We start from the raw sequence: 14,551 nt of genomic DNA on the forward strand, positions 1-14,551 counted from the left end.
TGCTTGCGTGTGTGAGTGTGTGTATGTGTGTGGGCGTGTGTGTGTGTGTGTGTGTGTGTGTGTGTGTGTGTGTGTGTGTGTGTGTGTGTGTGTATACATGTGAGTTTGTGTGGATGAACAAATATACATGTCTATGGGATGGGACCTTCATGGGAATAATTACACACTGCAAATATTTTTTAAAAACTATATGTGGAGGGGGTGGTGGTTGGGCATTCTGATGAGTTTTTCATGAAAATGACAAGCATTTGGAAATTTAACTCATAACATTTGCAGCAGCAGTCTTCCACTGATCTGTACGGTCCTAATGAGCAATCCACGTATTCAGGCTTACATTTTAATATGGGTGCATTTATATTAGCTCATATCTATGGAGATAAAAATCACATTTATATTGGTTACTCCACTATTACTATCCTTTGCAGTACTTATTTATCAAAATGTGTTGTAGGAATAATGAAGTACTACTCAATGGACATGGTGTACATTAACACAGCTGTAGTCATATTTGTATTTGTTCTTGTTGCAATAATAAAGTTCTATCTTCTCAGCATTTTGTAATATTTTGCAACAGATTTTTGCCAGAATGCCTTCATGTCAAAATAATACAAATTCTTACAAGCCATTCTACAAAAAGATAAAGAATATATTCCAATACACTGTCAGGTGATGTTTATCACAGAAACATCAATGCCTTGATCACAAGACTTGTTAAATGTGATTGAAGGAAACGGCAATGAAACTCAAGCTCTGAAGCTTTGTTTTTAAGTTAAACACCAGTGATAGGTGGAGCCACAAATGACAAGCTACATTATAAAATAAAATGCATGAGGAAGTAATATGAACAGACACAGCTGTAGAAAGCTAGCTATTATAACAGCGTTCTTACGAAAATAAATGAATGTGGTAACTTAGTACAGGTAGCATTACAAAGAAAAAACTTCCAGGCTATTGTTGAACTAATTAAAATATTATTATTTCAGATATGAGAAGTTGTGATGCTGAGAAGACAGCAAAGATCTCTTATTATTTGCTCCTGTTTCTGTTGGTATTGTTTTATGAGCTTCATGTGCACGGCTCAGTGATTTATTCAAATGGACCTACAGTGCGAACCGTGTATGGAATAGTTAAAGGAGTGGTGAATGAGAAAGCTCAGGCATTCTATGGGATTCCCTATGCTGCTCCACCAGTTGGACCCCTCCGATGGAAACCCCCAAGTAAGGTTATCCCATGGAGTGATACTTACGATGCTACATACCCCAGAGCTGGCTGCATACAGTACTGTGGAGAACCTACAATGGCATGTCCACTTAAGGTAAATGTCACATATTCTTAGATATTACAATGAGTTAATTTGTTTTGTTAAACTCTGATTCAAGGGTAGTTTCACTATCCATCAGTACGAATGACATATCTATAAGTATGTGAGTGTAAATACATGCACATACAAAGTGGATACTCTTGTCTGCTGATTTTTCTGTTGTTTATTGCTTTACTGTGTGTGTGTGTGTGTGTGTGTGTGTGTGTCTGTGTGTGTGTGTGTGTGTGTGTGTGTGTGTGTGTGTATATGCATGCATGCAAGTGTGTGTGTGTGTGTGTGTGTGTGTGTGTGTATGCGAGTATATAAATATATATCTTTCTCCCATTCTCTCTATCCATCCCTCCATTTTCCACTGTCCTGTCTGACTCATGCCTAACTTGCTTCTATCCATCCATCCATCCATCCATCCATCCATCCTTTCTTCCAGTTAATGTACAATGATATATTGTTTTTGCAATGTAATGCCTATTAAATGCACAATATTATACTATTTTAATTTATAGTTTAATGTTATTATTTTTGATATTTTTATGTGACACCTTTGTAAAATATGTACTGCTTATGTGTATTGATTTGTGCTTTGGAGCTTTTCTCCCTCGGCCTCCACTGAAAATGGGTTATTTGATGTGCAGTCAGAGTTAACTGGTAAACACATATAAACATGTAAATCATCTGCCTACTGCACACATTCCAGTCTATCTAAAACTCTTTATAATGATACAGGGATGGACTGCTGAATTCCTCACCATTAGTAATACCAGTGGGATGCATAGCAAAGAGGAGGGTTGAAGGGTCCCTAGTCAGGCAAAATAATTTTTATCCAGAAATAAGTATAAGTGAGTCAAAACCACCACAGTCCAGCCAAATAAATGTCCAGAAGATATGTAAAACAGCAAAGAGTTTATTTGAAAAAGACTGGCGCTTCCGAGGGGTTACCGCTTCATCAGACCAAATACAAAATGAAAATAAAACTCACATATTTTTAAAAAGTATTCAGCCAATCAGTAAGAATCAATTAAAACCAAACTAATTAAAAATAAAAATCATCTTATATCTTCTGCCTAATAAGGCAGGCTTAAGGGAGGTGCCACTGGTAAGGCCTGGAGGTTCATAAGCCCTCATAGAGATAATCCACTTTAATTCACACAGTTCAACAGTGTTGTTAAAATTACGTCTTCTTTGCTGGGATGCAGCACTTGCAGAACCCTAAACAAAAAGGTACTACGGCCTGGATAAGATAAGGCATGATTAGCTAGGGCATTAGATATAACCTGATTGCGTATGTTTCCTAAATGATCAAGAATTCTTTACCTCAGCTAGCATGTGGTTTTACCAATGTAAAAACCATTACAGGAACAGCATGTAGCAAGATAAACTAAGTTCCTGCTGCTACATGTTGACACAAATCTAGGTGTAAAAACACGTCCGGTGACAGGGTGTGTAAAACAGGGATCTGGAGAAATAGCAGAACAAGCTTTACAATTATGACAGGGAAGGGTACCAACCTTCCCTGAGGGTGTGGGACATACAGACCTTGGGCCATAACATAAAAGCCTTTTAAGTGTCATGTTATTCCTGAATTTAAAGGAGGGATAATCTCCCACCAACCATCTTACATTTTCATCTGCTAAAAGAACAGGCCAATTTTTTTCTAATAACATTACAGTAATGTTGTATATTATTAGAATATTTAAAAAATATATCCTGGGAGAGCACCCCATGTTACCAACCTGTCTTTTATTCGTAATGTAATTATTTGAAGAGAAATAGGGAGCACCTCTAGTGTGTCGATTCGATAAAGCAGTCATCCTGGAGTTATTTATTGAGGTCTGTGAGTACCCTCTAACATTAAAGCCTTCACCCATTTTATATATAGTCTCTTGAAAAGCCACATCATTGGTACATAGCCTAGAGGCTCTTAAACATTGGTCATTAAGAATGTTAGAAAAAAATATGTGAAGGATGCATGCTAGACTGATGGAGTAAACTATTTCTCCAACAGAGTTTCCTGTAGAGCTGCGTCTCAAGGGTGCCTTCAGTGTTTCTTAATACAGTAACATCTAAGAAGTCAGTAGATGTGGAAGAGTAATTTAGACTAAACCTTAGATAGTCTGTGGTACTTTCAAGATATCTGACAAAATTCAAAAGTTCTTCCTCACTACCTCCCCACAAAAGAAAAATATCATCAACAAATCTAGTGTAGTACTTGATAAAGTGTCTATAGGGATTATCATTATAAACATGCTCATTCTCCCACTGCATCATAGCCAAAGTGGCATAGCTATTTATGCAGGGGGTGCACATGGCTACTCCTGTTTGTTGCAGATAATACTGACCTTCAAACACAAAACAGTTATTACATAGAATCAAATCTAGCAAAGTACAGATAACAGTAATCATGTTATGCGAGAAATGGCCATGATGAGAAATAAACAACCTGACAGCATCAATACCAACTTCATCAGGTATAACAGTGAACAGAGTTTTCACGTCTAAGGTTGTCAGAAAAACATTATCAAATATGACACCATTTGTAGAGGAGTATAAACTAGATAGAAAATGTTCAGTATCTTTTAAAATTGATAGAGACTCACTAAGTACAGATTTAAGTTTTAGTTCAACATATTTGGAAAGAGATTCAATCACCCAAATGTGCCCTGAGACAATGGGGTGGAGTGGAGGCTTACGACTATCCTTATGAATTTTGGGCAACCCATATATTGTAGGAATAAGGGGATTTGCAATGGTCAAGGACTCATACAGATCATGGTCATTAAGACCACACATCAACAGATCATAAAGATCATTCTTCATATTAGTAATACATCTATTAACATCTTTCTCTAAAACCTTCTTATAGGTACAAACATCATTTAGCATAGTATACATACTAGTTAAGTAATCAGATCTATTCAGTACAAGAATTGCACCTCCCTTATCAGCAGGCCTAATACTGATAGAAGATTCAGTTTGTAATTGTTGTAAAGCATTGTTTTCATCCGCATTTAGATTACAAACCTTCGGCTTAAAAATGCCTGAAGATGCAAAAATATCATTTTCACATAACTTGACAAAAGACTCAATAAACACTGCAAGAGGTGGGCAATAAACATTCGGTTTATAAGGACCCTGTTTCTGTATTAACATGCCATTTCCCCCAAACATAGTTTCAAGCATAACTTTACGTGCAAATAGTTTGATATCTAAAATGACATCAGATACATCGGATTTGTTGCCTGGTACAAAGCCTAAACCTTTATTAAGTACAGATATTTGTGCTGCTGTTAGGGCATAGTTTGATAAATTATACACTAAGTCTTGTTCAGAAAAAGTTTCATATCATTCCATCTCAATGGTGACCATCCTTCCTTGGAGGCTTTCCTTTTCTGAGTATCTCTTGATAGAGAGCGGCCTCATTGATTCAGTGGATCCAGCCTGGTGGGCAATGGTAGAGCCATAAAAGGGCTAGGCAAGGAAATATTGCCGTTATCTTTAAGCCTAGGCAATTCCTTCACTTTACTATGGGTTAGTAGCCTTAGAAAATCATCTGTATAGGGACTGTTCACTGAAGGAGCTCCAGCTTTAGCTGAAATGGCTTGCATAGTATTCAGAGGGTCAAGAGATGTAAGCTCAACGTCAGCAGTTGGATGCGTAGCTCCCGATGGCAGGGGCGTGTCTTCAGAACGCTTGTTGCTGATAGAGTGATTCAGTAGATCCAGAATAAGCGTACTGGGAGTATTTCCTTTGATCAAAACAATATTTGTTAGATTACTGCTGGATACAGTCAGGGAATCCAGCTTAGATACATTTAAAGTACATTTGTTGATTGAAAATGCATTAGTTGTATTTGCACTAGATTTACCTAGAGAGTGTGAATTCACATCACAAACTTGCTGTACTGCAGGTTGAACATTGGCATGATTAGTTTCACTCCTTGGCCAAACAAAAATATGACCTTTAGTGAAATCTGAGTGGTCCCTGAGTAGCTTCTTCTGTTTCTGTTGTTTAAGCTTGTATTCATAGGCCAATACCTCTGTACACAGGTTGTCAAGTTTTAATAGGTATTCATCAGATGGATACTTAGTTTTCATGGCATCTAGTTGATGTTCATTGTCAATACGAAGAGACATTTCAATGGGAGTGTAATATTCTATTAAAATTTGTAAGTAGTTAAAACTTAAATCAAGATTTAGTTGTTGCCAACATTTAAGTAATTCAGGTTCACTAGTGGCTTGAGTAGGCATTTTCAGGATCCGTAACCCCCTGGGGATAACTTTATGCTCAAGGCCAGCCTCAAAGTGAAACCTCTGCCATTCATACCTTTTTAGCTTGTACATCAAATTTCCAACTTCTTTAAAGGCTTCCAGAAAAGCACACAAACCATCAGTATCCATGGTAACAACCTCTCCTTGTGTAGAAAAGGCAAGCCTTAGGAGAGGATTAGGTTGGTTGGTAACTAGTCTATGTAGGTGGTTAGTATCATTATGATTCATAAAGTTCATTTGAGTAGATACCACATCATTAGATGTATAAATCCCTCCAGCATTCACCTCAAGAGATTCCGCCATGTGCAGTAGGTAGCTCTTCAAAAATTCAGTAAAAAAAATATATATATAAGCTATCCCAACTGCTGAAGAAGACTCACAAAACAAAGCAGCAAATCCAGAAATAAGTATGTGAGTCAAAACTGGCCTGTTCTTTTAGCAGATGAAAATGTAAGACGGGTGGTGGGAGATTATCCCGCCTTTACATTCAGGAATAACATGTCACTTAAAAGGCTTTTATGTTATGGCCCAAGGTCTGTATGTCCCACATCCTCAGGGAAGGTTGTTACCGTTCCCTGTCATAATTGTAAAGCTTGCTCTGCTATTTCTCCAGATCCCTGTTTTACACACCCTGTCACCAGATGTGTTTTTACACCTAGATTTGTGTCAACATGTAGGAGCAGGAACTTAGTTTATATTGCTACATGTTGTTCCTGTAATGGTTTTTACATTGGTAAGACCACACACCAGCTGAGGGAAAGAATTCTTGAGCATTTAGGAAACATACGCAATCAGGTTATATCTAATGCCCTAGCTAAGCATGCCTTATCTTATCCAGGCCATAGTACCTTTTTGTTTAGGGTTCTACAAGTGCTGCATCCCAGCAGAAGAAGTGATTTCAACAACACAGTTTAATTGTGTGAATTAAAGTGGATTATCTCTATGAGGGCTTATTTACCTCCAGGCCTTAACAGTGGCACCTCCCTTAAGCCTGCCTTATTAGGCAGAAGATGATGTAAGATGATTTTTGTTTTTAATTGGTTCAGTTTTAATTGTTTCTTACTGATTGGCTGAATACTTTTTAAAAATATGTGATTTTTATTTTCATTTTGTATTTGGTCTGATGAAGCGGTAACCCCATGAAAGTGTTAACCTTTTTTCAAATAAACTGCTGTTTTACATATCTTCTGGACATTTATTGGCTGGACCGTGGTGGTTTGACTCATACTTATTTCTGGATTTGCTGCTTTGTTTTGTGAGTCTCCTTTAGCAGTTGGGATAGCTTATATATATATATTTTTTTTACAAAATAATTTTTATCTCAGAATATATCCATCTGTAACATTTCTGTATATGCATAAAAGTATTTTAAGTATGAATATATAGAGTAATAAGGTCCTTTGTTGCGTTGTTAATTTCAAACCATAACTTGAACAACTTCTTGGATGTAAGGTTATATTTTTGTACTTTTGTTTTTTGACAGGAAATGTTTTGATTTCATCGTTCTAGGAGGTTTGTGCTGAAGGTTCTATTTCCTTTCAGTTCCTTGATATGTATTTCCTAGAAATAGTTAAAATACTTTATAATATAAATTCTTGCGGGCTAGGAATAACTATGGGCAAAGGAACATCAAACAACATGACTGATTCATCAGTGATTGTAGTTTTGTAAAAATAATAATAATTAACCCTCTGTACCCCATATGTTGTTTCATTTTGGACAGGAGGCAGTGATATGTACAATTTTTTCTTGACGTGTGTTGACTATATTTTTTACAATGATCTGGTATATGTGGATAAAATCTCTGAAATATGGCTGGTGTTTATGATATTACAAGCTGTATAATTAATACTGCTGAAAAGTTGCTTCCTAGTAATATTTTTTCAGTTGCCCATTCTTCTTGTATGATTTATTTGGGCAATTCCCATGAGGACTTTGGCAGAGTACTATTATCTAGTCGCTTAGCTGTTTGTAGCAATTAGATAATTAATATATTCACATTCTCCTATAAGTAGTATTTTTAATTTGTTAGTTAGAAGTGTTAGTGTAACTGAGTTGCTTGCTGATTTTTCTAACGCCTCCTATATATTTAGTACTTGTTTAGAAAAATACAGGTGTGAGTTATAATAAGCTTCTTTTAAAATTAATTTGTTCTTTGCTTCCTAAAAAGGAAAATTATTGTTACCAGTCAGTAAATAAAATGGTTTTGAATATAATACTCTTAGTTTTCTCTTAGTGATTTTTAGAGGAGTATTATTAGATTTTCATTTTCTTAAGATTTGTAGTTTTCTTCTTTCCAATGGGAATTTGTCTAGATAATAAATAATTGTTAGAAATGGTTTTTAGTGTGCTTTATTTCTTTTCAAATAGAAACAGCAGTTCTGTATGAAAGGGGTTAGATTTGTGTTTCAATGCTTAGCTTAATATTAGTTTTAATTACTACTTCCATTTCAGACATTCTCCAAGCTGAAGTGTATTACTTTTTTATCCATAGTGAATAAATATTATGATACCGTGGAAAACAGTACAAAGCTAGGCTTTTAAACCCTGTCCCACCTGTGATGTTACTTAGTATGTTAGAATTTGAGACCAACCTTTGATGGAGGCCACCGGTAACCAATATATTTTTTTTCTGATGGCAACCAAAACTTGGATCTGATGGTAGTGTTGGTTACATAGAAAATTGATATAATAGTTTTAATAGAAGTATCATCTTTCTTATACTGTGTTTGTGATCCTGAATAAATCCTTTTTCACTTCAGTTTGTTTCAAGTATATCATTAAACAATTTTCTTAGAATATCTTTTGGTTAATGCTATTTTTAAATGAACATTGATATCCAGATAATGAATCAGTTCGTAAGACCCATTCTTGCCTGCTGAATAGCATGAAATGCGACCTGTCAGACCTGCTAGAATCTCTGTTTAATCACAGCCTGCAAACAGACTTTGTGCCTAATGAATGCAGGACTGCAACATTTATCCTTCTACACAAAGGGGGGCTTTCATGGTCTCAGAGAACTACAGACCCTGAGAACTCTGACTAGTCTCATATGCAAGGCCATGGAAAGAATTATCATGGATCTGATAAACAATGACATAGGAAACCAACAGACATTGGATCCAACCCAGTTTGGTTTTGTCAAAGGCAGGTTGTGCCTGCTTAACGTTTTGGACTTCTTCGAGAAGGTCACTAAAGCTATGGATGAGGGCAAAACAATGCACATTGTCTACCTTGACCTGGCCAATACCTCACTTTGAAATTGCAGATAAACTTACAAAATTAGGCACCTGACAGATAGCCAGCTACCTCACTAATAGGACACAAGAAATTAAGATTGGGGAATCCATGTCCACAAAGAGGCCAGTCATTAGTGGAGTCCCACAGGATCAGTGGTGGGGCCTCTCCTTTACGGCTTCTACTTCTCTAAAGTCAAAGCAAATGTCAAGGGCCTCTGGATAACAAAGTCTACAGATGACTGCAAAGTAGGCATGGTCACTGAATCCCCTAAAGACACAGATACCCTTCAAAGGAGCATGACACAAACAACTGGTGCCAAAACAAACAAACATATTGTCAAAAAATGCATATCAGTATCCTTTGAAAAGACTGCCATCCCTGGAAATGACCATACTGATAATATACTAAAAATACTGCAAAAGGTGCTAGCAGAGCTAGTAAACTAAGAACTCCAATAATCAAAACTCTGCCATCGGAAATATAGCCGCAAGCACTGCCCAAAGGAAATAATACATAAAATATGTGTAAGTACATTTATTTAATGCAAGTAAAGTGCTTTCATCCAACCACATCTAAGACTTCATCAGAACTGCTTGAAAAGGCTACCTGATTACAAATGTATATACAACCCAATTAGTAAAACAATTAATACTTTTACATCTAAAGAAACAGTAACACTAGATATAATACATTGAATATAATCAATATAATGAGTAAAATACTGTATTATACTTAAGTATATTGTGTCAACACCTAAAAATCTTACTAATCCTGTAATCTTAATGCATATGACCCTAGTAATATTAAATAAGAAATATTATACAATAAATACACAAAAATGCATAAAATCATTACATCCATATTCCGTCAAATTTTTCGCAAACCTAAGTTTCAATACAGTGGTGATAGAAATCATTTCATTTAAACCAGGTTCTCTATTAGCTTGTAAACCCAGTTGCCAATATAATTCTTTGTATTTCAGGAGGTCTTCCCGTTGCCCCCCCCTAGGATTTTTGTACCTATTCTAACACATAAAATTTAAACTGGCTATTTTTTACATATTCTTGAGTGTTTAGCTAATGAGTTGGTTTCAACATTATGATATATATTATATATGTGTTCATAAATTCATTTTTAAGGCCCTTTCTGTTTTACCTATGTGGAAAGAGCTACATATCTCACATATACAAATATAAACCACCCCTGTACTATTACAATTATAATATTGTTGTACTTTAATTTGTCCATCCCAACTTGTAATATCAATAATATCACTATTTCCTGTATAGGGGCATTGTTTACAAGCACCACACTAACACGTACCATTTTTTGACTTGTTATTTTTATTATTTAAATTATTCTGTATGTCAAATAAGTCCTTAAAACTTCTACCTTTTTTAATATGTGAATTTTAAAGTTTTTTTTAAATATTGTTAGTGCCCCTGGCACTGATAAAAGCTATTGAAATATTTAGAAGTACTGTTTTTAATGGTTTTGTAGTCCCTGTTATATTCTAAGCAAATTGCTTAGGAAAATTTATCTTCCCTATTTTTTCCTATATTTTTAATACCAGTAGCTAAAGTTTCTAATGCATTATTGCCATTACCATTCAATATGGTAGTAAATATTACCCCCCTCCAAACAGACACTACTTCAGAAATAATATTTTCCAAAAAATGTGATGGATATCCTCATTGTATAAACATTTTTTTAAATATCACATTCCATAATAAAGTATTTATATGTAGAAGTCACACAGGCAGGTCTAACTAATTGCCCCTTAACAATATTTTTATTTTGAGAAAATGGGTGCTCACTGTCAAAATGTAGAATGTATTACTATATGTAGGCTTATGGTATATCCTTGAAATAAATTTCCCTGTTCCATTATTCTTAATTATAGAAACATCTAAAGAGTGGAACTGTTTCTCAGATATATGATATGTAAATTTAAGAAATGCTGCTGTATTTCCTAAGTAATTAATAAAATTGGGTCTAAATTATAATTGCGAAAGACGGAAACCGCGAATACAAAAATGTCGACACAAAAAGACCGAACTACCAGATGAGCGAACCATCTAATCAGCAAAAAACACAGCATCGAACGGATTTCCCTAACCAACAGTGCCATGTAAGTATACCTAAACCTACTACAAAAAACAACAAATCACACTTTTGCAGGGGGGGGCAACCTCCCCTGCACCCCCCCATGTGGGGGGCTGCACCTCCCGCACACCCCCTACTTAAATATACCAACTCCAAGATCGCACTACAGTGGGGGAAAGGGTATATACCCTTATCCCCAGAATCGCCCTGCTGGCAGAACAAATCCATTCGATGTTTTGCCTTTCGCTGTTCAGGTGGTTCACTGTTCTGGTAGTTCACTCATTATGTGTCGACGTTTTCGTATTTGCAGTTTCCGTCTTTTGCGATTCTGATATAGACCCATAAAATCAATGAGAAGGTTATGAGAACCTAGTCATGATACACTAATGTCATCCAATAATTTAGTATCTATGTACCAGTACTCGTAATATGGGACATTTACATGTTTCAGTTCCCATAGAAATAGGACTAGATTTGCAAATACTGGGGCACAAGATGCACCCATAGCTACTCCACTATTCTGTTTAAAAATTCCCCCTTCATAAAATACATAATTATATTTTAATAGTAGTTCCATCAACTCTCAAATAATACAACATATCAGATTGTGTCAGGAAATCACATCCACTGAGTGCTTCCTCAAACCACACCATATCTGTGTCATGTGTTATAACATTAAAGACACCCACAATATCAGCAGTTACAAATAGGACCTCATCTTTGTAAGGCATGTGATTTATTTTATCTAAAAGATTCCCATGAATCACAAAGTATGTGAGCTTTTTTATTATGAAAAGATTTTAATTTATGATCAAAATATACTGCCGGTGGATAGGTTTTTGAACCATTGGCCAAGACAATGAATTGTAGATGGGGTTCATCAATGTTCTTATGGATTTTAGGGATGCAAAACACTGTAAGGATACATAGATACTTATTATTAAGAAAGGTAAAAGATACATAATCTATAACTTTTTCCATTAAAATGTCATACAGCGTTAACTCAGTCTTCTGATAAGAATTTGAAACTTCATCCTTAGATACTGAAGTATAAATATCACCCTGATGTACTATATTTAGCATCTTTCCTGAGTAATCTAATGAGCCCATAATCACCAAACCACCACCTTTATCAGGTCTAATAATCTGCAGTTCAGGATTGTGTATTATTTCATCTGAAATATGTTTTTCTTCTTTTGTAAGGTTAGAAAATCTCCTTATGTCTCTTTTAACTTTCTTACTAATAAACATCCACGTATCCCTACAGAGTTTGGCATCCCTAAAGTCCATAAGAACATTGATTAAACCCCCTACTATTGCTACAGTAATAACAAATTCCACTATTTAGCTCTTTCTATAACTGAGAATAACGAGATGGGGACATTTATTTCAAGGATATACTGTAAGTCTACACACAGTAATATATTTTTACATTTTGATAGTGAGCACCCATTTTCACAAAAGCGGATATTGTTAAGGGGCAATTAGTAATTAGTTAGAACTGTACTTGGCTCTCATTAGACCACTCATTGAGTACAATGCACCCTTTGGCATGTACCTAACCAAACACTTGAAACAACTTGGGACACCACTGAGGTTCCTCACAGAAAGAATACTGGGATTAAACAAGTCCCATGCAGGCCATCTAAAAGCCCTTGTCACAAGTGATAGTTCAGTAAAGGTGTTTAAAAAAAGCCCTATCCCTGTACTCAGTCTCCTACAGACTGCTGTGTGGTGATCTGCCTAGCCTATAAGGCATCCCCTGATCCCATACTGATGGATTTTTTTGCACATCTGCAAAACAAATAGCATCAGAAACACCTGTTCTAAGGACCTAAACCTCATCTGCAACATAAGTAGTACATACTGGAGGGACAGGTATGTGAAGTGAAGCTCATCCCTAACCATATTCAATCATAAGCTGGACCAATAGATGGGAAATCGTAAATTTACCTCTGGTTTGACATGTATGTGCCTAATGAACAGGGTCACCTATAAATGCTTGATGTCTTCAAGCCTATACCATAACTGTAATATTCCTTGGGGTATTGAAGCATGTTAGCTTTATTTTGGTAAATGTGGGTTAAGCTTGGCTAGGCTTAAAATATCTCTTGGTTCAATAGTCTAGTAACCAGCAATGATCCTATGTAGATTTTATGGTTATACATCTGATTGTGTATATTTAAGAGTCTGCTAAATGTAGTTATCTGTCTGAATACACTTAATAGGGTTGTTTTGTTTAGGTTGTATAGTGAAAGGAGAACATCATCTGCATAAAAAGAGATGACGCATATTTATGAAGCACATTTCTACAAATCAATGAAATAAGAGAAGTAGTAATTAGACAAACTGAATGTTTGATTGCTATAATGAGTAACTAAAGTGATAACGGGTATTCTTTTCTCATACCCAGCATTGGAACATGGTCAAATGGGGCCCTAGGCAAGGTAATGGATCAAGGATCCCCGCAGCAGCTCCTCTTGACAGCAACCCCCCCCCCCCCAGCCATTCCAGGGTCCCATTACTTGACTATTTCTCCCTAGTTACCATAAATAGTGTTCAAACATGTCAGTGTGCATATTATTTCTTTATTCCTACAATGATTAATGGTATTTAAAACTTTTATTTCAAATTTTATGGCACAAACACTGCTAGCTATTTGCTAAACAAAACAATAAAGTGTCACAATGAAAATAGACTTAGCATGAACAGTAAGCTTCTCTGCCTTGAAATTCACATTCATTGAAATGGCATTGAAATCTACATTCAAAAAAATGCATCTGGCCAGTGGAGGAATAAGTTTACCTTTGGGTTGTTTTAAATCAAGGGCCCCTTGTGCACTTTTATTTGACCTTGCATACATCCATGGGCTTTTTGATGCACCATCCTGATTGTATTAAATTATATTCTCTGTACAGCACCACTTGTTAGACTGAATTTAAAATTTGTAGGTTTGAATATTTTTCCAGTAAGCAATGAAACAAAACATATGAACCAATAATGACAAAACAACTCAACATTTCAACCACAAAAGGCCACTCAGACTTCGGTCATTACAATCCACCAGTATACACAATCTATGCAGAAGTAAAAGTCATCTGAATAATTCCACATTAATGACATTTAAAACTAATGAAGAAGTTGCTACTAGCAAACAACTTTATATTTCAGTGTTTCGTGTACAAATTCAGTGCCTGCTGCCCTTGAAGAATAAATTGCCCATGTTATGTTAAAAAAATGGTAAACTATTAATATTGCAATACAGAATTGCTGTCAAACTGCTGAAAGGAGGACACACTCAGGAATGCAGCACCCCTATCCCCCTTAAAGGACATTGCAATATCAGCACTCCACCTACATGGTGTGGGAGTAGAACCCACAGCCTTCTGCACCAAAGACAACTGTGTTACCTGTTGTGCTACTAAAAATGCTTTTAAAATTTATAGCACCAAAAATGCACAGAAACTTATCATTCCTTGAAAATGCACAGAAAGTGAAAAGTCTTAGAAAATGCACACAAACTCAACAATCCTTGAAAATTCACAGAAACTCAGCAGTCCTTGAAAATGCACAGAAACTTAACATTCAGTGAACATTGTCTGAAGCTCAACATTCTTTG

The 14,551-nt window shown here is 35.8% G+C and overlaps 1 protein-coding gene across 1 annotated transcript in view; it reads left to right on the plus strand.

The window, feature by feature from the left end:
* The first annotated feature begins 850 nt into the window (after positions 1-850).
* Positions 851-14,551, plus strand: part of LOC122815463 (cAMP-regulated D2 protein-like) — a 511,271-nt gene continuing 497,570 nt past the window's right edge. The window contains exon 1 of the mRNA XM_044087977.1: positions 851-1,315. Within this exon, the coding sequence (XP_043943912.1) occupies positions 986-1,315 (330 nt within the window). The 5' untranslated portion in view covers positions 851-985. The remainder of the gene's footprint in view (positions 1,316-14,551) is intronic.

Source organism: Protopterus annectens, chromosome 11.part0 (assembly GCF_019279795.1).
Source record: "Protopterus annectens isolate FY-2018-M chromosome 11.part0, PAN1.0, whole genome shotgun sequence".
NCBI lineage: Eukaryota > Metazoa > Chordata > Ceratodontiformes > Protopteridae > Protopterus > Protopterus annectens.